General features: G+C 36.5%; 1 protein-coding gene across 1 annotated transcript; it reads right to left on the reverse strand.

Annotated features, from left to right (window-relative positions):
* Positions 1-12,683: 12,683 nt before the first annotated feature.
* Positions 12,684-13,679, reverse strand: LOC125131780 (olfactory receptor 9K2-like). The gene has a single exon (XM_047788547.1). It carries the CDS (start codon positions 13,650-13,652, stop codon positions 12,684-12,686), a length of 969 nt encoding a protein of 322 aa, XP_047644503.1. The 5' UTR covers positions 13,653-13,679.
* Positions 13,680-17,129: the final 3,450 nt, after the last annotated feature.

Here is a 17,129-nt window from a genome sequence, read left to right on the forward strand (position 1 = left end):
GTGGGGGGGTCAGTGCACCTATCTCTGTGTTGTTCAAGGGTCACCTGTGTTTGGAGATAGAGCCTTAAAAGAGGTAATTGAGATAAATGTCTTGTAGGCTCTGAGCCAATCTGACTGGTATCTCTATAAGAAGAAGAGATTAGGACATACAGAGAGATACCAGGCATGAACATGCACCAAAGGATGACCATGTGAAGAGGAAGCAAGAGAGTGGCCATCTGCAAGTGAAGAAGAGATGTTTCAGAGAAAACCCAACGTGCTGGCACCTTGACCTTGGACTTTCAGTCTCCAGACCTGGGAGATAATAACCGTGTTATTTAAGCCACCCCATCTGTGGTATTTTAAAAATAAACTTCAGACAATGGAATCCTATTTAGCACTAAAAAGAAATGAGCAGCTAAGCCATGAAAAGGCATGGAAGAACTGTAAATGCATATTAGTAAATCAAATAATCCAGTCAAAGGCCTACATACTCTATGATTACAACTATATGACAATCTATTATAACTTTAACGTTCAGAATAGTTAAAAAATACTTTCTATATTTTCATTTTTTTATTTTTATTTTTTAGTGACTTTGCTGGACTGATTTTATTGAATTCCTTTGGCTCTAAGAAGCCACTGGTGTCACTTCTCAAAGGCACAACCTTAGGCTTGTATTCAGTCATTCTTAGGTGACAGTGGTTTTATCAGGGCTACTTTTGGCTGTGTCTTCCCCTGGTCATTTGTTGAGTGATGTACCTCTGTAAGCTTCTTATTTAGCAGATTGCCTCCACTAATTCTTGTTAATTGTTTTTGAAAAAATTTGGGACAAATATTGCCCTATAGTCTAAGCTAATTAAATTTGATCCCCTTTGTGGTTGTCACATATAAAAAGAATGCATACAACTCAAGAACAAAAACCAAACAACCCATTTAAAACCAGAGTAGAGGACTCAGACATTTTTCCAAAGCAGACATACAGATGACCAACAGACACACGAGAAGATGTTCCATACCCCTAATTATTAGGACAATGCAAATTAAAACCACAATGAGCTATCACCTCATGCCTGTTAGAATGGCTATTATCAAAAAGGCAAGAAATAACAAGTGCCAGTGAAGCTGTGGAGGAAAGGAAAACCTCAGATGTTCTTGGTGGAATGTAAATTGGAGCAGTCACTATGGAAGAAAAATGGAGATTTCTCAGAAAAATTAAGACTAGAGCTACCACATGATTCAGCTATTCCACTTCTGGCTATTTATACAAAGAATATACAAACACTAATTTGAAAAGATATAGGTACCCCTATGTTCATCACAGCATTATTTACAATAGTCAAGAAATGGAAACAACCTAAATGTCCGTAAGACAGATACATGGATAAAGAAGATGTGGTGTATATATAGAATGGAATAATACTCAGCCAGAAAAAGATAAAACCTTGCAACTTTTGACAACATGGATGGACCTTAAGGATATTATACTATGTGAAATAAGTTAAATGGAGAAAGACAAATACCGTATGGCCTCACTCCTATGTGGAATATTAAAAAAAAAAAAAACAACCAAACTAAATGAACAAACCAAACCAAACAGAAACAAAAATGTAGAGACAGGGAATGGAGAAGTGGTCACCAAAGGGAAAGAGGCCAGGGTTGGGGGTGGAGGGAGGGACAGGATCGACTGTATGGGGATGGAAACTAGATTTGTGTTGGGGAGCACTCTGTAGTATATACAGAATTAGAAATATAATTTAGAATTTTATAAACAAATGTTACCTCAATTAAAAACATATTAAAGTAAAAAATTATGAATCTTGAAATCTATCAGCTATCACAAAAAAAACCTTTTTTTTTGGTCCCCTTTGCAAGGATAGTCTTTAGGGCCAGTCTGTGAAGTTTGTTCCAACTCCAAGAGGTCTTTCTTGGTTTGTCTTCTATGGTTCTCTCTATTCTCTCTGGTAAGCTTATAGTTGGTCTAAAGTTTGCTTTTGGCACTCATGGAGCTACCAGCTTCCCCTTTTTAAATATTTTTTTAAAAATTAAAATAAAGTTGATTTACAATGTTGTGCCAAATTCTGCAGTACAGCAAAGTGACTAAGTTATACATATAAATATATTCTTTTTTACATTCTTTTCTATCAAGGTTTGTCCCAGGAGTTTGGACATAGTTCCTTGTGCTATACAGTAGGACCCTGTTGCTTATCTTTTCTAAATGTAATAGTTTGCATTTACTAACCCCAGACTCCCAGTCCATCACTCTCCCTCTCCCCTCCCCCTTGGCAACCACAAGTCTGTTCTCTATGCCCATGAGTCTGCTTCTGTTTTGTAGACAGGTTCATTTGTGTCATATTTTATATTCCATAAACTATATCACATATAAGTTATATATAATATTTGTCTTTTCTTTCTGTCTTACTTCACCTAGTATGAGAATCTATAGCTGCATCCATGTTGCTGAAAATGGCATTATTTCACTCTTTTTTTACGGCTGAGTAGTCCATTGTACATAGGCAACACGTCTTCTTAATCCATTCATCTGTTTTTTTTTTTGTCTTTTTGCTATTTCTTGGGCCACTCCCACGGCACATGGAGATTCCCAGGCCAGGGGTAGAATTGGAGCTGTAGCCACCGGCCTACACCAGAGCCACAGCAACGCGGGATCCGAGCCACGTCTGTGACCTACAACACAGCTCACGGCAACGCCGGATCGTCAATCCACTGAGCAAGGGCAGGGACCGAACCCGCAACCTCATGGCCCCTAGTCGTACTCGTTAACCACTGCGCCACGACGGGAACTCCCATTCATCTGTTGATGAACATTTAAATTATTTCCATGTCTTGGCTATTATGTATAGTGTTGCTAAGAACACAGGGGTGCATGTCTCATTTTCAATTAAATGTTTGTCTGGATATATTCCCAAGAGTAGGATTGCTGGATCATATGGCAATTCTATTTTTAGTTTTCTGATAGTGACTGTTTTCCATAGTGTCTGTACCAATTTATATTCACATGGTGTAGGAGGGTTCGTGCAAGGCGGTTCCTCATTGTAGTTTTGATTTGCATTTCTCTAATAATTAGTGATGTTAAGCATCTTTTCATGTGCATACTGGCCGTACATATATCTTCTTTGGAGAAATGTCTCTTTAGGTCTTCTGCCCATTTTTTGATTGGGTTCTTCATTTTTCTGTTTTTGAGTTATATAGCTGTTTGTCAATTTCATAGTCTCCTATGCAAAGATCTCCCATTCTGTGGGCTGTCTTTTTGCTTTTTTATGATTTCCTTTGCTGTTCAAAAGCTTTTGAGCTTTTGAGTTTAATTAGGTCCCACTGGTTTATTTTCATTTTTTTTGTCATTATTCTAGGAGGTGGATCAAACAAGATCTTGTGATTTATGTCACAGAGTGTTCTGCCTATGTTTTCCTCTAGGAGATTTATAATGTCTGGCCTTACACTTAGGTCTTTAATCCATTTGAATTTATTTTTCTGTATGGTTTTAGATAATTTTGTAATTTTATTCTTTTACATGTAGTTTTTCAATTTTTCCAGCACCACTTACTGAAGAGACTGTCTTTCTGCCACTATATGTCCTTGCCTCCTTTGGCATAGATTAGTTGATGACAGGTTCTTGGATTTATTTCTGGGCTTTCTATCCTGATCTACTGATTTATTTCTGGGAAACATTAAATGCAGCAACATTCACATCATAGGGGTTCCAGAAGAAGAGAAAGAGAAAGAGCCAAAGAGAACATTTGAAGAAATTATAGCTGAAAACTTCCCCATTATGGGAAAGGAAACACTCATTCAAGTCGAGGAAGCACAAAGAATCCCATACAGGATAAACCCAAGGAGAAACACATTGAGACCCATAATAATCAGATTGACAAGAATTAAGTACAAAGAAAAAATATTAAAAACCACAAGGGAAAAGCAACAAATAACATTCAAAAAAATTCCCATAAGAACAACAGCTGATTTTTTTTTTAGCAGATACTCTGCAAGCAGAAGGGATGGAAAGATACCTTTAAGGTGATGAAGGGGAAGAACCTAGAACCAAGAATACTCTTCTCATCAAGGATTTCATTCAGTTTGACAGAGAGACCAAAAGCTTTTCAGACAAGCAAAAGCTAAGAGAATTCAGCACCTCCAAACAAGCTTTACAACAACTACTAAAGGAATTTCTCCAGGCAGAAAAGATAAGGCCAGAATTAGAAACAAGACAATTACAAATGAGAAAGCTCACTGGTAAAGGCAAACATAATATAAAAGTAGGAAATCACCCATTGACAGATATAGCAAAACTAGCAAGCATGAGAATAGGGGAGGGAAAATGCAGAACATTGAAAATGCATTTGAAATTAAGAAACCAGTAACCCAAACTAATTCTGTAAATATATAGATTGCCATATCAAAATCTAATGGGAATCACAAACCAAAAAAACTACAATAGGAGTTCCCCTCTGTGGTGAAATGGGATAGACAGTGTCTCTTCAGCACTAGGACACAGGTTCAATCCCCAGCCTGGCACAGTGGGTTAAAGGATCTGGTATTGCTGCAGCTGCCATGTAGGTCACAACTGCAGCTTGGATCTGATTCCTGGCCTGGGAACTCCATATGCTGCTGAGTGTCCAAAAAAGAAAAAAAACCCTACCATAAACACACATATAAAAGAGAAAAAGCAAACTAAATACAACACTAAAGATAGGAAATCACAAGAAAAGAGAACAAAAGAGGAAGGGAAGTAAAAAGCAACCTTACAAATGTTTTCTCAGGTCAGTCTCCCAAAGCAACAGAAATAAAAGCAAAAATAAACCAATGGGACCTAATCAAACTGACAAGCTTTTGCACAGCAAAGTAAAACAAAAAGAAAAAAAGACAGCTTACAGAATGGGAGAAAATAGTTTCAAATGATTCAACTGACAAGGGCCTAATCTCTAAAATATACAAACAACTTAACACAACTCAACAGCAAAAAAGCCAACAACCCAATGAAAAAATGGGCAAAGGACCTGAATAGACATTTCTCCAAGGAAGACATACAGATAGCCAACAAGCATTTGAAACAATGCTCAATATCCCTGATTGTTAGAGAAATGCAAAATGAAAACTACCATGAGATACCATTTCACACCAGTCAGAATGGCCATCATTAATACATCCACAAATCACAAATGCTGGAGGCAGTGTGGAGAAAAGGGAACCCTCCTGCACTGCTGGTGGGAATGTAAGCTGGTACAACCACTATGGAGAACAGTATGGTTTTCTATCTTATAGTTCTATCTATATCTTCTCATTTTCTGTCTTATAGTTTTCTATCTAAACTATACACAGAACTACCATATGACCCAGCAATTCCACTCTTGGGCATATATCCAGACAAAACTCTCCTTTAAAAAGACACACGCACCCGCATGTTCACTGCAGCACTATTCACAATAGCCAAGACATGGAATCAACCCAAATGTCCATCGACAGATGACTGGATTAGGAAGATGTAGTATACATACACAATGGAATACTACTCAGCCATAAAAAAGAACAAAATAATGCCATGTGCAGCAACATGGATGGAACTAGAGACTCTCATCCTGAGTGAAGTAAGTCAGAAAGAGAAAGACAAATACCATATGATATCACTTATATCTGGAATATAATATACAGCACAAAGGAATCTTTCCACAGAAAAGAAAATCATGGTCTTGGAGAACAGACTTGTGGTTGCCAAGGGGGAAGGGGAAGGACTGGGAGGGACTGGGAGCTTGGGGTAAATAGTTGCAGAATGTTGCCTTGAGGATGGATTAGCAATGGGATCCTGCTGTGTAGCACTGGGAACTCTGTCTAGTCACTTACAATGGAACATGTAATGTGAGAAAAAAGAATGTATACATGTAAGTGTAAATGGGTCACCATGCTGTACAGTAGGAAAAAAATATAAGAAATGATAAAAAAATTAAGTGAAAGACAAACATTGTATGATATCACTTATATGTAGAGTCTAAAATATGGCACAAATGATCAATCTACAAAACAGAAACAGATCATTAAATAGACTTGTGTTTGCTTGGGGGCAGGGGGCGAAGAGAAGGGGATGGACAGGGAGCTTGGGGTTGGCAGATGAAAACTATTACATTTAGAATGTATGGGTGATGGGGTCCTACTGTACAGCCCAGAGAACTGTTTCAATTAGAACACAATGGAAAATTAAAAAATAATGCATGTGTGTGAGTGGCTGGTTCACTTTGCTGTGCACCAGAAATAGAAGGAATATTGTAAATCAACTATACTTTAATAAAAAAATTTAAACTCAAAAAAACAAAAAAGACCTAAATAATAAATCCATAAAAATTTGTACATACATATCCATAATTACATGGAATCCCTGTATTCTTGTCTGCATTTGCCCGAATGGACATTCTATCATGGTGGGCTGAGAAAGGCGGGGGAGGAAGTGGGTCCTGGATCGAATAAGTATATTCATATTGGCTTTATTCATAACATCTAAAAACTAAAGCATTCCAACTGCCCATCAATTTATGAGTGAAAAAAACAAAATGTGGCGTATATGTAAAATGTAAAATGGAATACTCTTCTGCAATAAAAAGAGTGAGTTAATATAAACATGACAAGGTAAATAAATATCAAAATCATTTTACTCAGTAAAAGAAGGCTGAGAGAAAAGAATGCATAATGTGTGCATATGTATTTATGTGCAAAAAATCAGATCACTGATTATCTGGGAATGGAACTGGAAGGAGGCATGATTAAAAAGGGGGATCACGAATCTTTTGGAGGTAATGGAAATGTTCTGTATATTGATATGGTGATGGTTTCATTGATGTATAAAACTGCTGAAACTCACAGAAATGGGCATTCAATGAATACAGTTTATTTCACACTTATTATTTCTCGATAAAGTATTTGAGAAAAATAATAAGCAGAGCTGCATTTTTAGATCCAAGGAATTTCACCTTATAGCACTGACTCAAAAATGTTTTATTTTGAACTGAAGATTTAATTTTGTCCTAAAAAGCATGAAACTACTCAAGATAATAGAAGATATTTATTATAGAAAATTCTTTATGTTAAAAGTTAAAACCTTTTAATATAATTGTTAGCATAACAGCAGTCAAGTGAGTTTTTACCACCACAAACACTATTATTTAAAGTAAAAATCTCTACAGTTGAGTTATGAAATTTATATGATTTAATCCTTCAAGTAACACAAAGATGTAGATACTATTATTATGTACCCCATTTCACATATGAAAATTAAAACACAGAGATGTTATAAAACTTTCTCAAAGCTACATAGGCATAAAAAGAATCTGAAAGCTCAGTCTGACTCCTGAGCCTATTTTCTTAACTATTAAGATACCAATTAACTATGATTACACTTATACTGTCTTTCTCATTTTATGAGGTTGCATTTTCCCAGTTAGAGATACTTATATATTAGAAGGCATTTTTCACTCCTACCTTATTCTCAATTTGCCAACCATCAATTAATATTTAGCTTAATTTATCTGCCATTTAAAAGGTAGTCCCTCTCTTCACCATCTCTAATAAGACTGCCTTTGTAAGGAAATATTGAAAGGGCTTCTCTAAACCAAGAAGAAAGGAAGGAAAGGGAAGAAAAAAGAAAAGAAAAAAAAAAGAAGAAGAGGAAGAACTAGGACTGAGGAAACCGCAATCAGAGAGCAGTCACTCAACTAAGCCAGCATACATATTTAATAATGAACATGCTTCAAACAAAATAAAATTAAAAAGAAAAAAATTAAAAAGAGTCATCAAAACCATAAAATGTGGGCAAGGGATGTTAGGAAGTAAATAACCCTTTTTGTTTGTTTGTATGTTTCTCTTCTTAATTTTAATATAGTAATGAAGTGTTTGAACTTACAGGACCATCAGGCTAAAACACACAATTACGGGAGTTCCCGTCATGGCGCAGTGGTTAACGAATCCGACTAGGAACCATGAGGTTGCGGGTTCGATCCCTGCCCTTGCTCGTGGGTTAACGATCCAGCGTTGCCGTGAGCTGTGGTGTAGGTTGCAGACGTGGCTCGGATCCCAAGTTGCTGTGGCTCTGGCATAGGCTGGCAGCTACAGCTCCGATTAGACCCCTAGCCTGGGAAACTCCATATGCCGCGGAAGCAGCCCAAGAAATAGCAAAAAGACAAAAACAAACAAACAAACAAACAAACAAAAAACCCCACACAATTATGGGAAGGGGTTAGCATACTTAAAAAACAGGGCAACCACAAGCCAAAACCAAATATTGCATTTGCAAAAAAAAAAAAAAAATACACTCAAGCAGATAATAACAGGAGACCATCCAACCAAAAAAAAAAAAAAAAAAAAAGAAAGGAAGAATGGAGAACCATAGAATCAACTGGAACATGAGGTTCAAATGGCAATAAATAATCATCTATCAATTATCACCTTAAATGTCAATGGACTGAATGCCCCAATCAAAAGACACACAGTGGCTGAGTGGATAAAAAGGCAAAAACCTTCAATATGCTGCCTACAAGAAACTCACCTTAGGACAAAAGATACATATAGATTGAAAGTGAAAGGGTGGGGAAAAATAGTTCACGCCAATAGACATGACAGAAAAGCAGGAGTCGCAACGCTCATATCAGACAAAATAGACTTTCAAACAAAAGACATAAAGAAAGACAAAGAAGGACACTACTTAATGATTAAGGGATCCATCCAAGGAGAGGATGTTACTATCGTCAACATATATGCCCCAAATACAGGAGCACCCAGATACATACAACAAATATTAACAGACATAAAGGGAGATATTGATGAGAATACAATCATAGTAGGAGACCTTAATACCCCCCTCACATCAATGGACAGATCCTCTAGACAGAAAACCAATAAAGCAACAGAGATCCTAAAGGAAACAATAGAAAAGGTAGACTTCATTGATATCTTCAGGACACTACATCCAAAAAAAGCAGAATACACATTCTTCTCAAATGCTCATGGAACATTCTCAAGAATCGACCACATAGTGGGACACAAAGCTAACCTCAATAAATTTAGGAGCATAGAAATTATCTCAAGTATCTTCTCTGACCACAATGCCATGAAATTAGAAACCAACCATGGGAAAAGGAAAGAGAAAAAACCTACTACATAGAGACTAAACAACATGCTACTCAAAAACCAATGGGTCAATGAGGAAATCAAGAAGGAAATTAAAAACGACCTTGAAACAAATGATGATGAAGACACAACCGCTCAAAATCTATGGGATGCTGCAAAAGCAGGGCTCGGAGGGAAATTTATAGCAATACAGGCCTTTCTCAAAAAAGAAGAAAGATCCCAAATTGACAACTTAACCCTCCACCTAAATGAATTAGAAAAAGAAGAACAAAAAAGTCCTAAAGTCAGCAGAAGGAAGGAAATTATAAAGATCAAAGAAGAAATCAATAAAATAGAGACTCAAAAAACAATAGAGAAAATAAAACCAAGAGCTGGTTCTTTGAAAAGGTGCACAAAATTGAGAAACCCCTGGCCAGACTCACTAAAAAGAGGAGAGAAAGAACACAAACAACCAAAATTATAAATGAAAAAGGAGAAATCACAACGGATACAGCAGAAATACAAAAAACCATAAGAGAATACTATGAACAACTATATGGCAACAAGTTTGACAATCTGGAAGAAATGGACAATTTTCTAGAATCTTACAGCCTGCCAAAACTGAATCACGTAGAAACAGACCAACTGAACAGACCGATCACTAGAAATGAAATTGAAGAGGTCATAAAATCACTCCCTACAAATAAAAGTCCAGGACCAGATGGCTTCACAGGTGAATTTTATCAAACATATAAAGAGGAACTGGTGCCCATCCTCCTTAAACTCTTTCAAAAGGTTGAAGAAGAAGGAATACTCCCAAAGACATTCTATGATGCCAACATCACCCTCATTCCAAAACCAGACAGAGATACCACCAAAAAAGAAAACTATCGCCCAATATCATTGATGAATATAGATGCAAAAATTCTCAACAAAATCTTAGCCAACCGAATCCAACAACATACCAAAAAAGTTATACACCATGACCAGGTTGGGTTCATCCCAGGTTCACAAGGATGGTTCAACATACGCAAATCAATCAGCATCGTATACCACATTAACAAAAAAAAAGTCAAAAATCATATGATCATCTCAATAGACGCAGAAAAAGCATTTGACAAAGTTCAACATCCATTCATGATCAAGACCCTCGCCAAAGTGGGTATAGAGGGAACATTCCTGAATATAATCAAAGCCATTTATGAGAAACCCACAGCAAATAGAATCCTCAATGGGGAAAAACTGAAAGCCTTCTCACTCAAATCTGGAACAAGACAGGGATGCCCACTCTCACCACTGCTCTTCAACATAGTTTTGGAAGTCCTAGCCACAGCAATTAGACAAACAAAAGAAATCAAAGGCATCCATATAGGAAGAGAAGAGGTCAAACTGTCACTGTATGCAGATGACATGATACTATACATAGAAAACCCTAAGGACTCAACCCCAAAACTCCTTGAACTGATTAATAAATTCAGCAAAGTAGCACGATATAAGATTAACATTCAGAAGTCAGTTGCATTTCTGTATACCAGCAATGAAATATTAGAAAAGGAATACAAAAATACCATACTTTTTAAAATTGCACCTCACAAAATCAAATACCTCGGAATACACCTGACCAAGGAGGTAAAGGACCTATTTGCCGAGAACTATAAAACTTTAATCAAAGAAATCAAAGAAGATGTAAAGAAATGGAAAGATATTCCATGTTCCTGGATTGGGAAAATCAATATTGTAAAAATGGCTATACTGCCCAAAGCAATCTACAGACTCAATGCAATCCCTATCAAATTACCCATGATATTTTTCACAGAACTAGAACAAACAATCCAAACATTTATATGGAACCACAAAAGACCCAGAATCGCCAAAGCAATCCTGAGAAACAAAAACCAAGCAGGAGGCATAACTCTCCCAGACTTCAAGCAATACTACAAAGCCACAGTCATCAAAACAGTGTGGTACTGGTACCAAAACAGACAGACAGACCAATGGAACAGAATAGAGAATCCGGAAATAAACCCTGACACCTATGGTCAATTAATCTTTGACAAGGGAGGCAAGAACATAAAATGGGAAAAAGAACGTCTATTCAGCAAGCATTGATGGGAAACCTGGACAGCTGCATGCAAAGCAATGAAACTAGAACACACCCTCACACCATGCACAAAAATAAACTCCAAATGGCTGAAAGACTTAAATATACGACAGGACACCATCAAACTCCTAGAAGAAAACACAGGCAAAACACTCTCTGACATCAACATCATGAATATTTTCTCAGGTCAGTCCCCCAAAGCAATAGAAATAAGAGCAAAAATAAACCCATGGGACCTCATCAAACTGAAAAGCTTTTGCACAGCAAAGGAAACCCAAAAGAAAACAAAAAGACAACTTACAGAATGGGAGAAAATAGTTTCAAATGATGCAACCGACAAGGGCTTAATCTCTAGAATATATAAACAACTTATACAACCCAGCAGCAAAAAAGCCAATCAATCAATGGAAAAATGGGCAAAAGACCTGAATAGACATTTCTCCAAAGAAGATACACAGAATGCCAACAAACACATGAAAAAATGCTCAACATCGCTGGTTATAAGAGAAATGCAAATCAAAACTACCATGAGATATCCACCTCACACCAGTCAGAATGGCCATCATTAATAAATCCACATCTTGCTCAATTCTGTCTTTAAAAAGTGCCCTTATGGCATTTTCCCTGATCAATTAGACCACTCACCTCTACAGGATCCATTTCCTTTATATTTTCTATATATGTCTTTATTCACTGGGTTTACCGTAGGCACATTATCCTCTATTCAGATATTTCCTTCACCTATTAATTGTAAGCTTAAGTACAGAAATTATTTATACCTATATTTTCATAAGGCAAAGAGGTCAAAATTCAAAAATATCACTTTTCTGGAGTAGTCTCATAAAGGAAGATATATATGTGTACATACACACACACACACATACACGCATATAATATACAAAGGAATCATCTTTAATTTTGGTTTATTTTCATTACAATTTTCTTACTAAAAGGGAGTTTTTTTTTAAGAATAACCTATCCGATCATATATAAATGTGTTAGTCATCTACCCTTGGACAATTAAGACTGGCTCACATGTGCACTGCAGAGTATCCGATACATTCACAAAGCATTCAACAACTTTTTAGTAAATCTGATATTTTGTTTTGTCTGCTTATTATATCAGATTGTGTTACCTCTACCAAGTACATACATGTCCTCATAATATATGTTACTGACTCAAAATAAAAAATACATCCCAAACACCAACCTTACAGAGTCAGCAGCAAGTTTGGAATACTTGTTTTCCTAGAAACAAATTACATGGCAATCATTATTTTCACCCAAAATAACACTGAAGTGCAAAGAAGATGTACATCATGAAAGAATGAGGAAGTGCTGATTCCACTTCAAAGTCAACAGCCAGACAAATACAATCCGAATGTGTTCTTTGGCTATAAGCCCATTAAATTCAAATAAACTCTTTAAATATCTCTAAGATAAACGGGTGCATTTTTTTAGTTAATGTTTCCGATATTGTCATAATATCCCAGATTTTCAGTTATATCACTGTTAAAATGGAACTAAATAAAAACATTTTTCCCCCCAGGATCTTTCCCAGAGCCTCTTTGACATCTCTGTTTCTCAGAGAGTAAATCAAAGGGTTCAACATGGGAGTGACCAGGGTGTAACACAAGGAGGCCACTTTACTCAGCTCAGGATATCCATCAGGGATGAAATACATAAAAATAATGGCACCATACAGTACACTCACGACTCCTAGGTGAGAGCTGCAAGTGGAGAAGACTTTCTTACGCCCTTCAGCGGAGCGGATTTTCAGAACTGTGGACACAATATACACATAGGACACAACGATGACAATTATGGTAGGAAAAATGATAATGATGCACAAGAAAAAAGAAACCATCCTATGAACATAGAGATCAGAACAAGAAATGCTCTGAAGGGGACGGTCATCACAGTAAAAGTGGTCAATGGCCCGAGACGCACAAAAGGATAAAGTAAATGTCATGCTGGTCTGAAGAATGGAGCTGATGCAGCCACAAAAGTAGGAACCTGCCACCAACTGAGTGCAGAGACGTGTTGACATGTGGACAGAGTAGAGGAGTGGGTTGCAGATGGCAATGAAGCGGTCATAAGCCATGACTGCCAGGAGAAAGCCCTCAGTCACAATGAAGAGGGCAAAGAGAAAGAGCTGGGTCACACAGCCTGCCAAGGAGATGGTCTTGCTCTCAGACCAGAAGTTGATCATAGCCTTGGGTGCAATAACAGACGAATAGACGAGATCAACGAAGGAGAGGTTGCCTAGGAAGAAATACATTGGTGTGTTCAGCTGGGGGTCAGTCATAATAACGGCCATCATGCCAACATTCCCCAGCAGGACCATGGTGTAGACCAGCAGAAAGAGCAGGAAGAGGAGAGAGTGGAGCTCTGGGCGGACCCTGAAGCCTACAAGAATGAAGTCAGTCACTCCTGAGTGGTTGCTTGTTCCCCTGTCCCCCATGCCCATGGCAGAAACCTATTGAGAGGCACAAGGCAAAATCAATGAAACTGTGGCTGTGAGTCTGGTGCCATAAATCCTCTCTAAATTGTAGAAATAAATTATTTACCACCTAATGAGATACTGCACACAAAACAATTTTAAGTTCAAGAGGATGCAAGAATTTGGATTAGAGTTTACTAGGCTCCTGAAACTAGTAAGCAGCGAAAGAAGTTATTTGGTTATTTTATTTAAATCAGACCTTTGTAAGGAATTCAGTAAGAAAGTAGCTTATTTTCTTGTGTAATTTTACTTACTTTCTGAATTTCTAGTCTTAATATCATTATAATTATCTTTATCTAAAATAAGAGTACTGCATATTATTTAAAATAGAAGTACCGCATGTCATATAATCTCTATGATCGTGTTTGTAGTCATTATAATACCTAAGTTAGTGTCTGAATCATTACATGGCAGTAATACATATATTTTAAAATATTTTACCTTATTTACCTCAATATATTTCATTTCCATTATCTTTGTAGTCATCTTTGAAATAGACCAAAAATAGACATTATGGTTACGTGGAAAACAATAACATCAAAGAAATCACCAAGTGTCGATAAAATTCTCTCAAGCTATTCCCAAATATTTTTCCTTTCCTAGATCAAACCGTTTACCCAATAAATTCATTTTATTGCCTCGTGAAAAATATTTCATTTCCATGAACAGTTATTTAATTTTAAAATAGCATAATCCTTTAGCCCTCTTTTGGAGCAGAGAAAGAAAGTGGTGACATTCCAATCCTTACACAGTAATGAATGACTTTCTACCAAGGCGGCATCAATTCAGTTCAAGGATTTCACTCTTTAGACAATGCAAGTAACCTTCAGTAATGCACATAAAGGAACGTTCCTTTCCTGAATTCTAGTATACTTTACGTCTTAAAATAATGATAAAGGGGTAAATTACATGGATGTTTAAGTACCATAGCAACGTTGTGTCATCCAGAGCCCAAGATCATGTCCAGATTATCAACAGTGGTCTGTACGATGCCCTTAATTATTCTCACCCCTCTGAAGTCTTCCTCAGGATATTTCAGCATTGAGGTTTTGCTCATTCTCTGTGATGCATTCCACTGGGAGATGAGTAATCATGAAGTCAATTACAGTGGCATAAGTGTAGACTCCAGGGCTGTTGTCCATGAGGACTGCACTCACCTCAGGTCCAAACAGTTTAATGATAGTCCAAATACAAGAATTCTTCCTTCTCTAGTTGTACATATCCTTTGGGAAATTTTTCTGGACTTTCTTTTCTTCACTGCCAAAGAAGAGCTTGCTGGTATTATCAGAGCATACATATTGCTAGATAGTGAAGAAGAGATTTAAAAGTTTGTACTATATGAGAAATAGTTTTAGATAAATATTTTAAAATAATGCAGTAAATTATATCTTCTGTGATTTTAAAGGGACAAAAATTCACTCTAAAGTATGTCTACCTGAATTTCTCCCTGCAGGCACAATTCATGATGTGACAAATGTCCTCCAAATCATAAATCTAAAGTCACATAATGACTGCTCATGTTATGTTTTCCTATATTTTAATACCAAACAGTTAGTTAGAAAATATAATGGAGAAAATATCAATGAAATTATTTTTAAGTCCTTACTAAAAAATATTTTGAGATCAGAACTATATTTAAAAATTCCTTTAAAACCACACTATGCCTAAAAGACTGCATTAAAATTAAAGACATAATACTCTATTTAATAAGCCTAGTATTATAAAAATGGTCTTTTTAAAGAATATTTTTATAAGTCAGCTTTAATCATTTTTATAAAATCATTTTTTAATTAAAAGGTATTTTTAGCATTTGTATGAGGTTTTTTTTTTTTTCAGTGTACAGACAGGAAAATCATATGGAACCAAGCTTATCCTTAGTAAAATGCAGTATTAGTAAAAGTTTAATCAATGTGGAAGAGAAAGCAGTTTAGCTATTTTATTAATTTATTTTTAAATGATTTTTATTTTTCCACTATAGCTGGTTTATTTAGGTATTTTATTTATTTATTTATTTATTTATTTATTTATTTATTTAGGGTCTTTCTGCCATTTCTTGGGCCACTCCTGTGGCATATAGAGGTTCCCAAGCTAGGGGTTGAATTGGAGCTGTAGCCACCAGCCTACGCCAGGGCCACAGCAACGTGGGATCCGAGCCATGTCTGCAACCTACACCACAGCTCACAGTAAGGCCAGATCCTTAATCCACTGAGCAAGGCCAGGGTATGAACCCGCAACCTCATGGTTCCATACGGATTTGTTAACCACTGAGCCACGACGGGAACTCCTATTTAGGTATTTCAAACAGAAGATAATAATTAAGGTTAGTTAAAGTCTGTTGACCATGTCTTTGTCTTTTTGAAATAAGGTTATTCAGGTCCTCTGCCAGTGTTTTTTAAAATTTCTCTTAATTTGAGTTGTATGAATTCTTTGGGTATTTTGGATATTAACCTCTTATCAGATACATTGTTTGCAAATCTCTCTCCCATTCAGGAGGCTCCCTTTTCATTTTGTTGACTGACGCTGCAAAAGCTTTTGGGTTTGATGTAATCCCGTTTGTTTTATTTTTGGTTTTGTTTCCCTTACTAGAGGAGACAGGTGAAAAAATATATATTGCTAATAATTAGCAATATAGACACCGAATGATATTGTCAAAGAGCATACTGCCTATGTTTTCTACTAAGAGCTTTATGGTTTCAGGTTTTACATTTACACTTTTAATCTATTTTGAATTTACTTTTTCATATTGTATGAGAAAGAAGTCCAGTTTGATTCTTTTGCCTGTAGCTTTCTGGGTTTCTCAACATCACTTATTGAAGTGTCTATCTTTTCCCTATTGTGGATTGTCATATACGGCCTTTATTATGTTGGGGTATGTACCCTCATTGTTGACCATTTTTATCATGAATGGATGTTGAACCTTGTCAGAATGTTTTTGCATCTATTGAGGTGATCATGTAAATTTTATTTTCAATTAGTCAATGAGGTGGTCACATTGAATTGTTGATACTGAACCTTCCTTACATGCTGGGAATAAATTCCACTTGAAGATGATGCATGATCCTTTTAAAGTATTGTTGAACTTTTTTTGGCTAATATTTTGTTGAGGATTTTTGCATCTATGTACAACAGCGATATTGGGCTATACTTTTTTCTTTTTGTGGTCTCAGGTCTGGTTTTGTTATCAGGGTGATTTTAGCTTTACAGAATGAGTCTAGAAGATGTTTCCTATTCTTCAATTTTTTGGAATAGTTTGAGAAGGATAGATGTTACCTCTTCTTTATTTTTTTGTCTTTTTGTCTTTTTAGGGCCGCACCTGCGGCATATGGAGGTTCCCAGGCTAGGGGTCCAACCGGAGCTTTTGCTGCCGGCCTACATCACAGCCACAGCAACACGGGATCCGAGGAAAGTCTTCGAACCACATCATAGCTAACTGCAACGCCAGAT

The sequence above is a fragment of the Phacochoerus africanus genome, chromosome 7 (genome assembly GCF_016906955.1).
Source record: "Phacochoerus africanus isolate WHEZ1 chromosome 7, ROS_Pafr_v1, whole genome shotgun sequence".
NCBI lineage: Eukaryota > Metazoa > Chordata > Mammalia > Artiodactyla > Suidae > Phacochoerus > Phacochoerus africanus.

Bases quoted from the DNA above. Each gene is read 5' to 3' on its own strand.
- LOC125131780 (XM_047788547.1), bottom strand. From the start codon at position 13,652: ATGGGCATGGGGGACAGGGGAACAAGCAACCACTCAGGAGTGACTGAC.